This window comes from Suncus etruscus, chromosome 11 (genome assembly GCF_024139225.1).
Source record: "Suncus etruscus isolate mSunEtr1 chromosome 11, mSunEtr1.pri.cur, whole genome shotgun sequence".
NCBI classification, from domain to species: Eukaryota; Metazoa; Chordata; class Mammalia; order Eulipotyphla; family Soricidae; genus Suncus; species Suncus etruscus.
Genome location: NC_064858.1, coordinates 40,793,536 through 40,812,265, shown reverse-complemented (window position 1 = coordinate 40,812,265; position 18,730 = coordinate 40,793,536). Strand labels below are relative to the sequence as shown.

General features: G+C 46.0%; 1 protein-coding gene across 1 annotated transcript in view; it reads left to right on the top strand.

Moving 5' to 3' along the window:
• RFX4 (regulatory factor X4) overlaps positions 1-18,730 on the top strand; it is a 178,487-nt gene that overhangs the window by 113,985 nt on the left and 45,772 nt on the right. The window contains exons 9-11 of the mRNA XM_049783113.1: positions 8,897-8,997; positions 11,218-11,276; positions 16,025-16,169. Of these exons, the coding sequence (XP_049639070.1) occupies positions 8,897-8,997; positions 11,218-11,276; positions 16,025-16,169 (305 nt within the window). The remainder of the gene's footprint in view (positions 1-8,896; positions 8,998-11,217; positions 11,277-16,024; positions 16,170-18,730) is intronic.

Below are 18,730 nucleotides of genomic sequence, written 5' to 3'. Positions count from 1 at the left end.
CACACACACACACACACATATATATATATATATATTTATATTTTATAAAAATCATATGGCCCCCTTTCATCTTTGAGTTACTAAATTTCTTTTTATACACTAGAGAAGTTAGCTCGGTACTGACAACTAAATCTTTGTCTTTATTTTGTCCCCAAAAGCATATCTAGTCTTTTTTTTTTGTGTGTGTGTGTGTTTTGGGCCACACCTGGCGGTGCTCAGGGGTTACTCCTGGCTGTCTGCTCAGAAATAGCTCCTGGCAGGCATGGGGGACCATATGGGACACCGGGATTCGAACCAACCACCTTTGGTCCTGGATCGGCTGCTTGCAAGGCAAACGCCGCTGTGCTATCTCTCCGGGCCCAGCATATCTAGTCTTATGAGAGCTTTATAAGTACTTCTAATTGTGCTTTATCAGTGGTACGTACATACTATACGCTTCTAGTCTATTGTGAAATGATTCTGAAAATATAAATGAGATGCTAACCCGGCCCTACCTTTTCTTCATTTGGCTTTTTTTAAATAGATGTAGACATTAAAGTTTAGAAACTAAAATTTCTTGAGGCTGGAGAGAGATTACATTGGGCAGGGCACTTTCCTTGAACACAACTAATCCAGGTTCAATTCCTGACATCATATATGGTCCTCGGAGTACCACCAAAACACCAGAGTAAGCCTTGAGCACTGCCAGGTGTGGCCCCAAAATGAAACAAAGGAACAGAAAATAACTTGAAATAACTTGTACATCTCCATCTGCCAGTAAATGAAACAGCCAATACATAAAATAGGCCCAGCTATTCCTTTGCTAGAGAACTGTCATATGCTGGACACTGGGCCTTTCTATGCTGGCCATTGGAAGAGAGCTTTAAAGGAGGGCCTGCCCTCAGTGACCTGAAGTTGGCCAAAAGAGACCTTTTTTTTCCCCTTTTACATTACACAATTACCAATGTGAACTTTGACTTACAAATCCAGTGCCTTTTCCATTACATCAGGAAGACAAAGTTATTCACAAGCTCAGAGCTTGTCCAGCTGCCCACTTCCCCCAGTTTCACACATAAATCCAGCCCTCCCCAAATCCCATTCTGTGGATGCCTTCTGTGAGACCAGTCCTGGATTTTATGAGGGGTGAGAGTAAGAAGTTCTCTTTTCTTGAAATACTCTCCACCCAGCCAGGCCCAGGCTGAGATACCACTCCCAGCCCACAAGCTCAGGAAGGGAAGCCCTCCCTTCCCTTTCCCTTACCAAGTCAGTAAAGTGGATTAAAACTTAGAAAGAACAAGGGACAGGATTAGAGAAATACCATCCCTGTAAATAAGAAAGTTTATCTTTCTCAAGTGTGGCACCTTCACCTCGTGTGACCTCCTACAACTTCAGGTAGTGGGTGTTAAAGATGTATGTTGTTTATCAGGAGAGATAGTACAAGGATTAGGCACTTGCCTTGCATGTGGCCAGCCCAGTTTGATTCCCAGCACTGCATGGTCCCCCAAACATCACCAGGAGCAACCCACAAGCACAGACCAGGAATAGCCCCTGAGCACCACTGAGTTCCCCCGCCAATAAAAAAGTGATGTAATAGAAGGAAGGGAGGGAAATGTGCCTGTGGCGATGTGGATGTGGGTAGTTAATGGGCAACAGGAAAGGCCACAGAGAAGCAGATATGACCAAAGAGTAAGTCTGTGGCATCAAAGCAGCAGTGTGCCCCTAATGTACAGGCAGAAGCTCCTAATCCAGAGGTGGGACTTGAATTCTGTTCCTTCTACTTACTTGCTGCAACCTTCTGGACAACTGAAATCACTTCGTTGAGCCTCAGTTTCTCACATCTGCTGGAATTAACCACATGGACTTCCTTAGAGTAGGATTGCTGCGAAGAGACCCACGTAGGCAATGCTTCCTGTTGGGTCAGAGGCATCTGCTCTCTGACCTCTGCTGATCTCTCCTAGGAGGGCCAGTTAGAGAGTTGTAAGTAAGAAGGGAACTTAGAGGCAGGAGGAAAGCAGGGAGATGGCTCTCAGGAGTGCCATGGAGTCCCTGGGTTCCATTCCTGCCTCTCATTCATTGTTCTCCAAGCACTGCTGGAAGCAATCCCAAGGACTGCACCAGAAGTAGCTCCCCAAAGAAACAGATTTCAGAAATGCAAGAAGGGCTGGGGAGGTAGTACAGTGAGTACTCACTTTCTTTGCATGTGGCCAACCCTAGTTCGATCCCAAGCACCCCATAGGGGCTCCCAATCCCACCTGAACAGAGAAAGATGGAAGCCTTGAGCACTACCAGGGTGTCCCCGAAATAAAAATGTCATGCAAGAGGAGGTCAGAATCTAGATTCTCAACCCAGGAGCCATCTGCACATAAGAGAGAAACAGGCACTTTTGTGACCCCGAAAGCAAAGGGTGACAGCGCCGTGACAACGAGGGACAAGAGCAGGTCCTGGGAGAGATGGCTCTACAGTTCAATTTGGCTGGACTCGCAACACTGCAGATGGGTCGGTCGGGGAATCCATGTTAATCCACAGGAATGTTGATGAGAGGTCTAGATCAGGTCAGCATTACCTGAGGCCATAGGCAAGTGGTGCCAGCATGGGCAGAGGTGAACAGATACAGCCCCCTCACCTGCTCAGGCAACCCTAGAATAATTGTTTAACTCTTCTGCCCTGACTCCCAAAATAGAACCTTTTCCAGGCTGAACCCTCCCTGCTTTTCTTCACCTTACAAAATCAAACAATTGCCCCAGACACAGACTGCATCCGCCCGCCTGCAGTAGTTCTCAGCTCCCAGTGGCAAGCAGCCAGCTCCAGGTTCAGGGGTGAGGGCTCCCTGACTGGGCTGGATTCTAACATCCATGGCTCAGCTGGTGAGCAGTTCAGTGGCCCCAAGCACTCCTCTGAACTGTGGGTCACACAGAGTTGGATATAGTGTGCTGCAAACATGGGAACTCAGGCTTTTTATACTCAGGCAGTGGTTTGGATTCACTGGAGTTTTCATTCAGCAATTCTTTTTTTTTTTTTTTTTTTTTTGTGGTTTTTGGGTCACACCCGGCAGTGCTCAGGGGTTACTCCTGGCTCCATGCTCAGAAATTGCTCCTGGTAGGCACGGGGGACCATATGGGACGCCGGGATTCGAACCGATGACCTTCTGCATGAAAGGCAAACGCTTTACCTCCATGCTATCTCTCCGGCCGGCCCCTCATTCAGCAATTCTTAAGCTCCTGTTGTGTGTGTTTCCTCCTGATAAGCATAGGGGTACATACGTCCTTTTTCTTTCAAGAAGGTAGATGGGACTGCAAGGGACTTCTTTCACTCAGGTTTCCTGGCCTCACTTTAGGACACCATTGCCCCCGTGGTGGCTCCCACAGGCCTGGATCCTCCCAGCACCCTTATTACCTAGTCCTTGCCTTCCCATCAATGATTTTTTTTCCTTTTTGGTTTTTGAGCCACAACTGGCAGTGCTCAAGGCTTCCTCCTGCCTTTGTACTCAGGGATTATTCCTGGTAGTGCTCAGGGGAACTCTATGGGGTACCAGGGATCTAACTGGGTTAGTTGCATACCAGGCAAGCATTGAACCCTCTGTAGTGGGTTATTTTCATTCCAAGCCTAGAGAAATCTTTTGAAAACAAGTGCCAGCATGGAGCAGAGGTCTTGAGCTGGGGCAGGGTAGGGATGGGGAACCAGACATTCAATACTGTATTGATCAGTAAACTAATGTGTGCTGGCTCAGGCAAGGCCCAGCAATCCTTGGCGGGACCTTTCTAGGCAAAGAAGGAAGAGCTGGGGAGAGTGTCAGAGGACAGTGAGGTGTAGGTAATAGCCTGGAACACAGAAATGAAATTGAAGCTGAGGGGAGGGGTGGAACAAGTGCAAAGATGGGGCTTCTGAGGGACCAGTTGTGAGGACTCTCCATTTTATACCCTGATGTGCCTGCAAGGGGCTGGCACTCTGCTGAGTGCAGTGTAGACAGGGAGAATCAGAACTGACAGGCTCCCTGCCCTCTGCCTGTCCCAGGAGGGGAGACATGTATCCCTCATACAGCTAGAGGTGGGGGACAGTGGGCAAACAGTTACAGAGCCTGGTCCAGCGGGCTGCACAGGTTTCCTGTAATGTCACAGCTGGTCTGAGAAGAGAAAGGAAGAAGAGGGGATGATGTAGAAGAAAACTTGAATATGTATGTATAAAGTAGCAAGTGTCCTATTTTTTATAAGGAACCAGTATGAATAAATTAAAAATTGGTTTTGTAAGTATATTGGAAATGCTTTTGGTGAAAGGAATAGCCCTCAGGTATGGGGAGTGGTAGGATGAGGGGAAATGGTGGAGACAGAGGAGAAAAAAGCAAGATTAGGCCTGGGGTGTGGAGGTCAGGGTGTGTGTGTGTGTGTGTGTGTGTGTGTGTGTGTGTGTGTGTGTGTGTGTGTATTGGGGGGTTAATCCAAAGAATAACATGTATTGAGAACTTTTAACTGGAAGGTAAAATCTATGAGAATTGCAAGCTTTTGGGGGACACTTTCAAGATTGTCCTATGGGAGATAGAGTGCCTGGGGTGGGGGTGGGGTGCAGGGAATAGAGAATAGGGCCAAAAACTGCCAAGCCCAGCTGACAAGGACTGGAAGCTAAAATGGAGAGAAGATTGGGAGAGGCTGGGAACAATTCCTGGAGAGAATTCCTGCAATGCCGGATGGTGGGAAGAGAGTCCCATAAACCACTCTGGGAAGCAGAGGCACTAGTTAGCGGCAGATACTGTAAGCTTATGCCAGGATGGGTCAGCACAGAGACCACACACCATGTTTTCTGGCCTGCTAGTATTGCACTTCACCTGCCTCTAATCAGGTCTTTCAATCAAATGTCCGTTTCCAGGAAACACACAGGACAGATAAACAGGTTAAATGACACTACACAGAAGAAATCAAATCAAAACATGGGGCCTTTCAGGAACCAAGAATACTACACTTGCCAAGAATGTGTAATAGGATTTTTTTAAGACTCAATAGAGAGAACAAGGCAATGTTCTATCTTTTATGTAATGTACAGACCTTGTTTGGACCTGATCCAAATGAAAGAAGTTAAGTCTTAGAGAAATTTTAAATACAAACTGGTTTATAGGTAGTATTAAGGGACTAGTAGCCATTGTTTTATATAATATATATATATATATAATGTGTGTGTGGTTTGGAAATTCTGGGACTATATCTGGTCTGTGTTCAGGGGTCACTGCTGGTGGTACTTGAGGAACTCCAGAGGCTGGACATCCAACCAGGCCTCCTCCTATGTGCAAAACATGTGCTCAACCTGACTCTGTCAGTTACAGAATAGAGGTTTTAAATGTGTAGGCATGAGTCTGTGTACAAGTATATGTGCATATATGTAAATTCCTGATAAGAATGTGCTGATTTTGAAACTAGGTATCATCTCAAGTTTGCTTCAGAATGCTCAAGAAATGATAGTGGCATATGGTGATTTAATTCAATTGCTAAACGTTGCTAATTATTGGAGCTGGATCATGAATTTATTAAACTCTTGTCTTTATATTAGCTTTTCATAAGAAAAACAAAATTTGGGCCAGAGAGGGAGAGAGCTCAGTAGACTCAGCACACGCTTTGCATACAGGATTTGATCCCCAGTACCACGTGGTTGCTGCTCTCAGAAAGATTCGTAAACACAGAGCTAGTCACATTCTTTGGTGATTTTTTTCATTGGTTATTTTTTTTTTTTTTTTGGTTTTTGGGCCACACCCGGCGGTGCTCAGGGGTTACTCCTGGCTCTCTGCTCAGAAATAGCTCCTGGCAGGCACAGGGGACCATATGGGACACCGGGATTCGAACCAACCACCTTTGGTCCTGGACCGGCTGCTTGCAAGGCAAACGCCGCTGTGCTATCTCTCCGGGCCCCTCATTGGTTATTTTTAAAGGCTATTTTCCAATCTCTTCTGTTGTACAAAGTTGTTCTGCATCTCATCTCTCAGCTCACTGATGCTGTCCTCAGCCACTGTGCTAGTGAGACTTTTCAGTGAGGTTTTAATTTCTCCTGCCAAGTTTTTCAGTCCTGTTATTTCAGTTTTAAGTTTTCTCATTTCTTTTTTTCTTTTTTTGGTTTTTGGGCCACACCTGGCGGTGCTCAGGGGTTACTCCTGGCTGTCTGCTCAGAAATAGCTCCTGGCAGGCACGGGGACCATATGGGACACCGGGATTCAAACCAACCACCTTTGGTCCTGGATTGGCTGCTTGCAAGGCAAACGCTGCTGTGCTATCTCTCCGGGCCCAAGTTTTCTCATTTCTATTTTCATACCCTCTTGATTCTTATTTGTGATTTATTCATTTTATTCCATGGTTTCTTTGAGTTCTTTGAAATTTCTCCAGATTTCCTTCTAAAATTGTTATAAAGGCTATATAGGTGGTTAGCACTTGTTGGGCCTGCAAAGCTACCATCATTTTCCTCTAAGCATGGTGGTGTTATACATTGTTTTTCCATTGTGTTCCTTTGCAAGTGTGGTCCTAAACACAGATCTGGGAGTTTCTCCTGAACCCTGCCAAGTGTGCCCCCTCCAAAAAAGAAGAAAAACTATGCCTTTTGAAAAAATAAAATTTATTAAAATTGTATTGAAATTGAAGTAAACAGGGAAGGTATTGGGGTCATATGCTGACTTTGGTTTGATATGGGCACTTTGAACTTCTCCATGGGTTGTCCTGTGTACTGAGGTTAGAAGAGTGGGGGCAAGTGGTGATGGAGTCACTCTCCAGGGGAGAGAACATAACCATGACATCAGGATGGGGCTGGGTAGGACTGGCCTGGAAGCAAGACAGGGCTTAGTGCTTGAGGAAATGAAATGATGGGTCTCTCATGCCAAAATAAGTGAATATTTTCAGGCTGTCAAGTGAGGGGAGGATTAGGGTGGGCCAATGGGAATTGGGTGAAGCTGAAAGTGGCTGCCTTGGGAAGAGATAGGCATGAGGTAAGGGGCAAAAGGGAATGAGGAAAAGATGAAAATCTCATTGTTTCTCAACCTTTTTCCAGTTGTGGCCACTTTCTGACATTGTTTTCTTTCTCTGGGCCCCAGATCCTAACCAGTGTGCCCCCTAGTCTCATGCTGTGCTCCTTCTGTTTACTGAATTTTTACCTTGTCCCCTTGGAATACCCTGGGGACCCATAGGGTAGCCATAATATGCCATTGTCTTTTCCCAGTGGAGAAACACTGTTCTAGATTCCTTTGAGGAAGAATCTTTGTAGTGAGAGTATGACAGCTTTAGGAGACAGGAATGAGGAGGTTGGGACACCCTGAAATGCAATAATATGATAGATGAAAAGATAGGATGTATGTAGGGGAGCGGCTACTATAAGGATGCATGTAGGGGAGGAGCTACTATAAAGTCAAATTCCGGAGATGATGAGAATGAGGAGGGCTGAGTTGAGGGGGCCACTGAAGGATGGCAGCAGAGATGGATATTGTGGAAGCAGAATTCTGGTTCTTTGAGCTGGTGGGAAAGATGAGATTGGAGGAAGATTGGAGTGAAGCTCCCAGAGAAGGCTGGAATCCATCAGGGAAGAGAGAGGGAGCAGAGAGATGGGAGAGTACTTCCAGGGACTGGGGGACTGGATGTGGGGGAAACTGAGCAAGGTGAAGGTGGAAGACAAGGATGACTGACCAATCCAGGTGAAGCCTGGGAAGCCTCTCTCTGGTGCCACCAAGAGGGACTTAGTGGAGGAAGTGGGATCTCTGGGCTGTTACCAATTGCATTTGTATAATGAGATCTTGAAATATGATGCTCAGGAGTCAGAGTGATATAGCACAGCAGGTAGGGCATTTGCCTTTCATGTGGCTAAGCTGGGTTCTATCTCTGGCATCTCATATGGTTTCCCCCACCCAACCGAGCTCTGCCAGGGGTGATCCCTGAATGTAGAGCTAGTAATAACCCCAAACACTTCCCGGTGTGGGACTCTCCCAAAATAGAGAAAAGAGACATTGATGCTCAGTGTCTTCTAGACTCTACATTTCTGGCTCCTTTCTGCACCCTACAGCTCCCTTAGCTCTTAACTCCCTTTCCTGCCTCCTGGTTCTAGTGATCCTTGACCCAAAAACTGAAAGATTTTCACTGCCCAGGTCAGAGTTATCACCAGTCTCAAAACACTTGGCTGCTGCCAAAGGGCAAAGCTGTTGGGTATCCTCAGTGCAGGCTGGATGGGGGTGCTTGGGGAGTGCTATTGTTGGAGTGTGTGCCTAAGAGGGAAGCCAGCACAGAGAAAGGCTACAGGTGTCCCTCCCTCTCTTCCTGCCCTTCCCACAGGCTCTGACACTACCAGGATGTTTTTATGTTTGCACAGAGATATATGGGGACTGTCACAGCAGGTTTGCTTCATGCCCCAACTACACGCCCCCACTCAGGTCTGCTGTAGCTTCCTGGCCTCAGGTACCCCAACATCTTCAGAATAGACCCATTTGCCAGCCATTTCACCTTCATGCTCACTCCTCTGAGTGGCACCTCTGGGATGCTGCCAGCACAGGATGAAGGGCACTGAATGCCCCTTAAGGGTAGCTGTTGGAGGAGTAGGCAATACACCTGTTGTTTAAAAATGTATGTTTCTGGGGCCGAAGTGATTGCACCACTGTAGGGCATTTGCCTTAAATGTAGCCAACCCAGGACAGACTCTGGTTTGATTTCTATCATCCCATATGGTCCCTCAAGCCTGCCAGGAGCGATTTCTGAGCACAGAGCCAGGAGTAACCCCTGAGTGCCACAGGGTGTGACCCCCTCAAAAAAAAAAAAAAGAAGAAGAAGAAGAAACCGTTTCTTAGATACTAGAAAGTCCAGTGAGAAGAGTTCCATCCCAAGCAACTGCAAATCTTTCCCTGAGCTACTCTGGTATGGTCTCCAAACCAAAAACCCCTAAGGAAGAACAAAAATGTGTGGTTTTTTCCTTGCAGCTTAACTCAGGTGATCCGAAAGTTTGCCAAGCAGTTGGACGAGTGGCTCAAGGTGGCTCTCCATGACCTACCAGAAAATCTGCGCAACATCAAGTTTGAATGTAAGTAACAGAGTGTGGGAAAGATAGTAGTAGTAGCAGTAATAATAATAATAATAATAATAATAATAATAATAATAATAATAATAATAATAGCTAGTTATTATTTGCCTGCAAAGCAGCAGAAATTACAACAGCACTTTCTGTGCATTAACTCGTTTAATCCTCATATGTATTTTGAGGTAACACGCCTCCTCTTATCAGGACACCTTCTCTTATGGAGCTAGGTTTTAGGCCACTGAGTGATCCAGACTCTTATCTGGTCAGTACCAGGGCTTCTGCGCCTCATCCTGCTCTGCAGACAGACCAGAGAGTCAAGAGAATGTCCCCAGAGTCCCACAGCTTGTGACACTCCCCTCCCTGAACGTGGACATTTCCCAGGAGCTCCTGCTTCGTGTGTTTAGTTCTCTGCCTAATGAGAAAGCCAAATTAAGAATCCGCGTAAGGAAAGAAGGGGACCAGGGAGCCGCGAGCATGAGTGTGTCATCTGCCGGCCATTGCTCTCTCATCAACTGGGGTCTGCAGCTTCCCTGAAATCTGCCTCCACGAGTTGGGCACCACAGCCAATTCACATGTTGCTGAATTCAAGATGATGAGATATTTAGGCCAAACAATCCTTTAAAATACTTGTTGACTGGCCCTGTTGAATAAGGCTTTTTGCCGGTCTGGCCTGAAGTACAAGAGCCTAGTTGGGAGCAAGAGAGGACAAGGAAGGGGTGATCGAGTTACCCCGGGCACTGGGGGCACAGGAGCCTTTTCAAAAGGGCTTTGAGGCTGCCTGCGGTGCCCATCACCTATTGATAAAGCCGCTTTATTTCACGCCTCTCACTTCTTTTCTTTGCACAGGCACTAAATTCCACATCACAAAGTTAAAGAAAAAGTAATTAAGGAGAGGGATTAACAATTGATAGGCCTGGAAAATTAGAAGTTCATCTATCCTCATCCCTCCCCCTCCCCTTAACGTCCTGAATTGTGGAGTTTTGTGTGTGTGTGTGTGTGTGTGTGCGTGTGTGTGTGTGTGTGCGCGTGTGCGTGTGTGTGTGTGTGTGTGTGTGTGTGTGTGTGTGTGTGTGTGTGTGTGTGTGTGTGTGTTTAAGTCCAGCCACTAGGCTCCTGGGACCAATTAGAATAATCCCAGGGAAGTTTCTTATTTCTTGTCCAGTTCAGAAATTATTAAGAAGATGCTGGCTTTTCTTTCCTTCAAACAAAACCACATAACTCGAATTATCGAGCTCCACCTCTCAAATAGAGGGGGAAACAAGGAAGGGTACCAGGACCCAAAAGATATATGATCACTTATAGTAAGCTAGACAAAGAGGGGACCACCTACTCTAGCAGCCTGGGGGGATCAGGTGGGGGATATAGTTGTAGGAAGGGAACGGGAAGGGGGGAGGACAAATTTGGTGATGGGTATTCCCCTGATTTAATATTAATATGTACCTAAAATACTACTGTGAAAGATATATAAGTCAGTATGATCAAAATAAAAAATATCTTCAAAAGCAAAAAAAAAAAAAAAAGATGCTAGCAAAACACTTGGGGTGGGGTAGGGGGAGGATGTTGGGCCTGTTCTGGAGGTGTCTGGAGAAAAGCCTTTTTCCTCTCCCAAGTTTCCCCTCTCCCAGGACTCTATCAGAGTGATGGCCTTGGCCTGTCAGCTTCAGAAGCCACAGTTGCATGCATGGCTACTTGCCTCCTGTGTGCTGAGAATGTGCCTGTCCCCATGTGCGAATGAGCCTTCCCCAGACATGCCCAGTGTTGGATTCCGAGTATACCCAAGGTGCTGCCCAGAGCCCTACGCACCTCCTCCGTGCCATCAGGGTTTCCTGTTAGAGGCTCTACTGTTTACAGGGCCTTCTTCAAAGCAGCCTCTTGATTCCTGCAATTATTCATGGCTCGAAGTGATTGCACTCGCAATTAGTGAAATGAAAGACAAGTAAATAATTGCTCTTACTCACGGTTGATTGACGCTACAAGTTCTCACACCTGCCAGGGCAGTGGCATGCTCATGACTTTGAAACAGGCACCTCCCTCCCTCCCCAATATCACTGTGAGACCAGAGTTGGCCCAAGTCTATAAATGAGAAAGAACAAAGACTCAAATGCTGGAAGTTTGCGAGTGAGTGCAGAGATGGGGTTGAAACATGGGACAAAGTCTGGCAAAGAGGGAAGCCATGGAAAAACATGCAGGTTATATTTCAAATGAACTCTTTGCTTCTTGCAGTGTCGAGAAGGTTCTCCCAAATTCTACGGCGACAGACATCTCTAAATCATCTCTGCCAGGTAGCTGTCCTATGTTATGTGTTCTAAATGCGGCTAAATCATTGCAGATAGAGGACAGATCCTCAAAACAACTCCCTTTGTGACAAGAGAGCCCAACTCAATAGGCTGGAGCACAGACTTTGCACACACAGCCCTGGGGGCCATTCCTGTCACCACCCAGCACCCTATGCACATCCAGGAGTGCCCTGAGCACAAAAGATACAGCACCCAAGCACTGCCAGGTATTGTCCAAAGACCATCCAGAACATGGCTGCCTCAGTCAGGGAGATAGCCTGGCATGTGCTAGGTCCTGGGTTCCATCTCCCAGTACTACACACCTCCCCAGCACTGCTGGGCTGAGCAGCAACACATTCCTGAGCCAGTCTGGGGGAGGCACCCCCAACTAGAGCAAGGGTAGGATCTAAAAGAACTCAGTCTGTCAATATTAGAGCTCAATGTTAGTTGACAAATCTTTATATTAGTTTCTGCTAAAATAAGAATTGATTTCTCCTCCTTGTGTTCGGTGCTAGGGTGGAACCCAAGGGTCTCACATGTGAAGTTTATGCCCTGTCACTGTATCCCAGCCCCCAAATTGGTTAATTTTTTAAACTATCAGTTGTCCCTAAGCATGTTGGATATGTTTTTCAAACCACAGTTTTCTGTTTTCCTTTAAGTAAATCAGGATTTTTCAGAAGCTGTTGCCACAGGAGCTTGATGACTCTGCCATGGGCAGTTGCTCTGTGCCTTGCAAATATTTGGTTTTGTAGATTGCAGACATGGATTTAGTTTGGGCTCTGTAGATGTTTGGTGTAACATCCCTCATCTGAATCCACAGGCTGCCAGCAGCCTATCCATCCTAAATACCACTGTGGTTGAGACCATCCAGAAAGTTGCCAAAAGAATCCCTAGGATTGGGAGGCCAGAGCGATAGCACAGCAGTCAGTAGGGTATTTGCCTTACACGCAGTCAAACTGGGGCAGCCTAGGATTCAGTCCCTGGCATTTTATATGATCCCAGATCCTGCCAGGAGCAATTTCTGAGTGCAGAGCCAGGAGTAACCCCTCAACACCACTGGGTGTGACTCCCTCAAAAAAGAAAATGAAACCCTGGGGTTGGGGAGAAAAATCAACTCTTGGCCATGAAGAACTAAGATATATGATTCCAACAGAGGGGATACTGGAATGTGTGTATGTGTGTGAGAGAGAAAAAAATCTGAAAGAGTTTGAAGCTACACAGTATATTCAACATCCACTGAATTTTGCTTAGTCTTCCAGATTTGAAAGTGATTTTTAGCACAAGTGATTTATATAGACTCAAAAGTTTCAAACTTAACCAATGACTGTTGAATGGAAAGAGCAAAGCTACCCCTTTTAGTTTAAGTTTGATGGTATAAATTTTGTGTTTCTATCAGTTTTGTACTTGAAGGAAGGGAATCTAAATCTGTTTAAGCTTAGGAATCTCTTAAAATATTAGTGAGCTTTAAAGCACAGGGGGCTAGCTGTAGGTCACAAGTCACACCTGGCTCATAGCTACCTGTGGTGATTGTTACTATGTTTGCTTACATTCAGAAAGATATTTTCAGAGTTGTTGGTGATGGAGGTGATGGGCTGGAGTGATAGTATAGCACTTGCCTTGCAACACAGTCAACCTGGGTTTGATCCCCATATGGTCCCCTGAGAACCTCTAGGAGTAATTCCCCAGTATAAAGCGGGGAGTAACCCCTGAGCATCCCTCAGTATGCCCTCAAAACAAACAAAAAAGAAATGGGGAGGTGACAGCTCAATAGCCAGCTTTCCCAGAACTACATTTTCCTCAGGGCTGCTGCTAGACAGCAGGGTTTGTCTTCTGCCCACTCACTTCTCTCCTCCCTCACTGTGTGACCCACTTCCCCGAGGTGTCCACATTCCCCGCTGCCTCTGCAGCCTTCACCTGTCCCATTGTTGCTTCTGAGCCGATTACTGGTCAAGCTCCAGATGGTGTTGAGATAGTCTCAACTTTGAGAGACAGGGGCCTAGATCTGGGCAGAAACCTTTGCTAAGAGAGGCACACACTTTGTTTGCCCCCATCTTTGGCAATGAAAGAGGAGCGCTCAGGCTGGGGTTTGGAGACCAGTTTGTTCATGCCAGGGGGTGGAGGGAGACAATCACCACAGTGGGCATTGGTGAGGCCCAAATCAGAGCCTAAAAGATGGAGTTTGAAGAAAATGAAGGTTGTTTCAACTTAGAAACAGCTCTCTCTCCCAGCAAACTTTTCTTTCCCCAGTCCGGCATGTCTCAGCACTTCCTAAGAGAGTGCTTGGGGCCATGTTGTGGTGGGTTGTCCCGAGTGTGTTCACCTGAGGAAGCCCACTCTATGCCAAGGCTGTGTGCATCAGTACCACCATCAGGCATGTGGCATGGTTTGTCACTGATGGAAAACAGCATATGTGTGACATGCTATGGTTGACCATATCTTTAATTTGCCCAATTAAGAACCTAACAGTTTTGTGATTTTGGTGCTTCCCTTTGGGGCTAGACTGTTTAGTTCTCATATAGGTAAAAAATATCCATACCTGTATCTCTGCACCATTACCTGAGTGCACACACAATCTCTCTTCACTTTTCACACAGGCAGGCACCTCATAAACACACAAACGCTGTTTGTTCATTTCATTGGACAACTCCCAGGCACATTCCTGGGCCAGCCAGAGGAACTGGGCTTTGATATTGGGACAGAAACAACGTGGAACTCAAGACCCTGCTCATATCCCAGTGACCTTTCTTGTTCACACACAGAGTGTGCCAGACTAAACATCATCTCTTCAAAAACTCGCCCCCAAAGGCTTAATCCAAGATCCAAATATTCAGGCCTTTGAGGATAAACTAAGCAACTTGGCATTCACAGCTCAGTCATTTGTTCCTCCAGATATTTTCTGAGTCTCTATTTTGTGCCACGCATTATACTTAGTGATATATAGAGTGGTGGTCTAGGGAGAGTTGGCCTGAAAAATGATGATAAAGGGGCATTTAGATCCTATTTATATGAATAGAGGAAGACCTCTCCATCTCATCTCTCTCTTTCTCTCTCTCTCTCTCTCTCTCTCTCTCTCTCTCTCTCTCTCTCTCTCTCTCTCTCACACACACACACACACACACACACACACACACACACAGTGGCCAGATTGCAAGACAAAGGAATGCAAGACAAGAAGAATGTTCTAGTTGGCTGTAATATCATAATCAAAGGCCCAAGGCTGTGCATATGATGCCATCCATTCAGATTCCCACTTAAATCCTATAGGCCACCTGGCTGAGCTCTTCCTCCCTGCCCTGTGTGTTATTCAAGTTTTGTTTCAAGGAACTCGCTGCCACTACTCACTCACCTTAAGAAGAAGGTACTGGGGGCCAGAGTGATAGTATAGTGGTAGAGTATTTGCCTTGCATGCAGCTGACTTAGGTTCGATCTCCAGCATCTCACATGATTCCCAAAGCCTGCCAGAAGTGATCTCTGAGGGCAGGAGTAACATTTGAGCTCAGGCGAGTATAACCCCAAAACAAAATGTAGGTTTTGCTCCATCCCCATTTGGCATATCAGGAAACAGATCTGGGAGTAAAGAGAGATCTGGTACAGTGGATAAGGCACTGCATATGGCCCCACGTTCCATCCCCAGCATTGCATGTGCCCCCTGAACCCACCAGAGTGATCCCTGAGCACTGTCTTATTTTGATGTTACCTCAAAGTAAAATAAAATTAAACACTGAGGTTTATCCAGTTGCAGTTATTGGCAGTAATGTCAGGATTTGAAGTAGGACATTCAGATCCAGAACCCTTATTGTTACCATTACGTTGCTTTTATTATCATTAGAGTTTGGCCTGTATCTTACGTTCATGTATTTAGGCCTATATTAGATTGAGAAAACTCTAATGGTTTTAGGGAAGATTTTACTGGTGGTCTGAAGGGTTTTCAGTATTTGCCTTTGTCTGGAAAGTTACAGGCACTGGAGACTTCCAGTGTCCAAGTGTAATTGAGAGTTTACTAAAGACATTTTTGAAAGCATGCAAGGAAAGAAAATGCTTTTCTTGGCTAGTTATTGATCTTGTTCCAATTTGATGAGCCCATGCGCAATTATTTCAACTAGCAAATTTAAATTCAACTAATGGGGATTTGTGTGGAGGAAAGTCTCGTCAAAATGCACACACTATAGATGAACCCAAATGGGAAGTTCCCTTTTCCTCCTCCTCAGTTATTTATCCTTATAAATCATTATAGTAAGCATTATGGTTACATAAAAAAAGTAAAATGCAGAAAGATGGCAGATGGCCCCAGGATGCTTTTATATAGGCTGAAATTGCTGGGCTGAAATCTAACACTGGCCCAAGACAATAGGAACATTCTTAGCTCTGGGCTGACCCATCTTGGGTGCTAAGACATATGAATTCTTAAGCACAGAGCTCCCATCATCCTAACACCTACATCCAAAGATAGATTGACCTTGAGCCCACATTCTGATGTTCTCTGATGGGGGTACAAAGCAAGTGGGCTGCAGGCAGCAGGGTTGGATCTGAACTGGGCTGCGCTGGGGCAGCTGCTTATACAGAAAGGGCTGAAAGACCCCAAGACCTTAGAGAAAACAGGCAGATCTTCTTGGTTCTGTCTCACCCACCGATTTCCTGAAATGAATTTGCTCAATGTTAGTAGAGATTCATTAGAAAGGTCTTGAAGTGATAGGTAGACAGGAGATTTAGCTGAACAGCCTGTGAGTTAATGGTCTGCTTGCACTGGCTTGCAGGCATCTCGCACGGTGATTCACAGTGCAGACATCACGTTCCAGATGCTGGAAGACTGGAGAAATGTGGACCTCAACAGTATCACCAAGCAGACGCTCTACACTATGGAAGACTCCCGTGATGAGCACCGCAAGCTCATCATCCAGTGTAAGACACGCCACCAGGGGCTGTGCCTTTCTGCTTATTTCTCAAAGAAAACAAAACAAGGGACCATAGCAATAGCTCAGTGGGTAGGGCACTTTGGCCTTGTATACATCTGACTGGAGTTTAATTTCTAACACCATGTAGGGCCCTCAAAGCACTGCCAAAAGTGAACCCTGAGCACCACTGGGTGTGACCCAAAATCCTTAAGCCCCCACCAAAAAAAAAAAAAAAAAGAATAAGGAAAATGCCTTGATAACTGTTTGAAGGGCATGTTACCAGCCCCCTCAGTACCTTCCTACCTCAGATCCCTCCCTCTTATGGCTCCAGATAAATGGTTGGTCCAGAGGAAGGGCCAGTTGACTCAAGGGCAGATTTTGGCATCACTGCAGCAAAAGGTATCAGGACTACTTGGGCAGCACCTAGTATTGTGCAAACGACTCCCCACACGTGGCCTTCGGGTGTCATGTGAGTCAACTCACCTGTTGACAGGTGGCCCCTGGATTTCTTTGGTGTTTGAACAAAGTGGGTAAATGGTAGGTTGCTTCTTAATGTATTTTGTGTTCCAATGGACAGAAACAGTAGCAAGCCTGCTCCAAAGCCTGGGTGATGGTGTGTGTGTAGAATCCTCAACACAGGTGGCACAGTTCTGCAGCTCCTTCAACAGTTGCCTACCTGGGCCTTCTACTGCCTGGAGAGGGTGCTTGCTCTGACCTCTGGCCTAGGCTCTGGTGGCTGCCTTTTGTTTGGTTCCGTGTTTAGTTCTCATGCCTGGGGGATGGGGAGGGGAGGAGAGCAAGTCTTCATGTTCCCCAATCAGCTCTCAGACAGGTGGGTACTGAGAGGACTGGCAGTGGGACGACACATGGCTGTGGCACTGGGGTGAGGTTTAGGATCCTCCAGGGGGCATGGTGCTGAAAGCTGGGGGCGGGGCATACTGAGAAGGGTCATCTCTTCGTGTGCCCAGCTCTTGGCATTTCCATTTTCCTGGCCTCCTCCTCAGTTGTCTGGAAATGCTTCCTTTGGCAGGTCCTCTCTACATATCAAGTGCCCAGCTGTTGTGGCCAAAGATTTCTCTACAATGCACTGAGAGACCTTTTAGGAGCTGGCAATGTGAAGGAAAGGGTATTTCAGTCATTTGACTGCCTAGTATGTGTTGAGGGTAGGCCCCTCAGGTCCAGGCCTGAGTTGGCATCACCGACCACCTGCTACACAGGCTGTTGAGGCTGGTCATGCAACACTGAATCTCCCAACCAGACAGCTGGAAAGAAGTTGCTGAACACAGTGCTCACTGACGGCTATTAGGGTCCCTGGAAAATCTGTGCTCTTGCTCCTGAGAACCAGTTGATGTGTCTGCAGACTCTAACTGAATAAAAGGGGGTTCTCTGTCCCCTTTACAGTGGAGAGACTGGCCTAGAAAACTCATTTCCCTTGGCTCAAAGTGTGCTTGGCACAAGCATGACTGCTAGTTGGTGCTATGCTAAGAGCCTGAACTAGGGATGTCCTCACGGCTATCTATTCTAATTTGGCTCTAGTGTGTGAGTTTGGCTTCTGTATCTACATGTGTAGAGCGCAAAGTGACTCAATAGGACAGTGGGTGTCATGTAGTCAGGAGAACAAGGGTCAGGAGAGGTTGTGTTAGAACCATTCCTCAGCCACTCACTAGAGTGAATCCCTTTAGGAGATTACAAATTGCTGAGTGCCTCAGTTTCCTTATTTGTCAAATGAGGGTGGTATCTACCTTGAGTTGTTCACATATTTGTTTCATAAACATTTAGGCACTCTCTGTATTCCAGGCACCATTGTAGGTTTCATGCAGTGCCTGGAAGAATGCCAAAGGTGTGGCAAGCTCTCAGTGTCAAGAATGGGCACAGACCACTCTTCTCATTTTGTGATGCTCAGATACACAGTGTTAGGAAGGGGAAAGAACAGGGAGGAGACATTCGAACAAGGGACCAGGACCTGCTCTATCCTGAATTCTGACTTTAATAGATTATTTCAATTATGGAGATGGACAAAACAGTAAGATTATTTGGTTCTTGACTGTGGTTTAATGGTTTGGATTCTAGATGTATTGTTTGACTAGAGAGTCAAGACAAGCTGGAAAATAGTCTTGTTGCTCTCTACTTACTAAGTGGAAATGTAGGGGCACAGAGAGGACTTCCTTTATCTCACCAATATTTATTAAACCTCGAGTATCTGTTGGGAATTATAAGACCAGATAGGTTCTTTTTTATATAATTGAGAATCAAAGCCATTTAATAGAACGTACCTGACCTTGATAAGACCTAGTGAGATCACAAACATGCTGCTCTGTCACAAGTTCAAGGATAGCAACTGTGACACATAGTAACGCATCAGCTAAGGAAAGGCTCAAAGGCACACACACACACACACACACACACACACACACACACACCTCTAACTAGAAAATAGTGTATGCTTTTTTAATTTTTTATTTACGGCATTGTGATTTATAAAGTTATTTATAGTTGAGATTTAGACATATTATGTTTCAGCACCAATCCCACCATTAGTGTAAACCTCCCATCACCAATGTTCCCAGA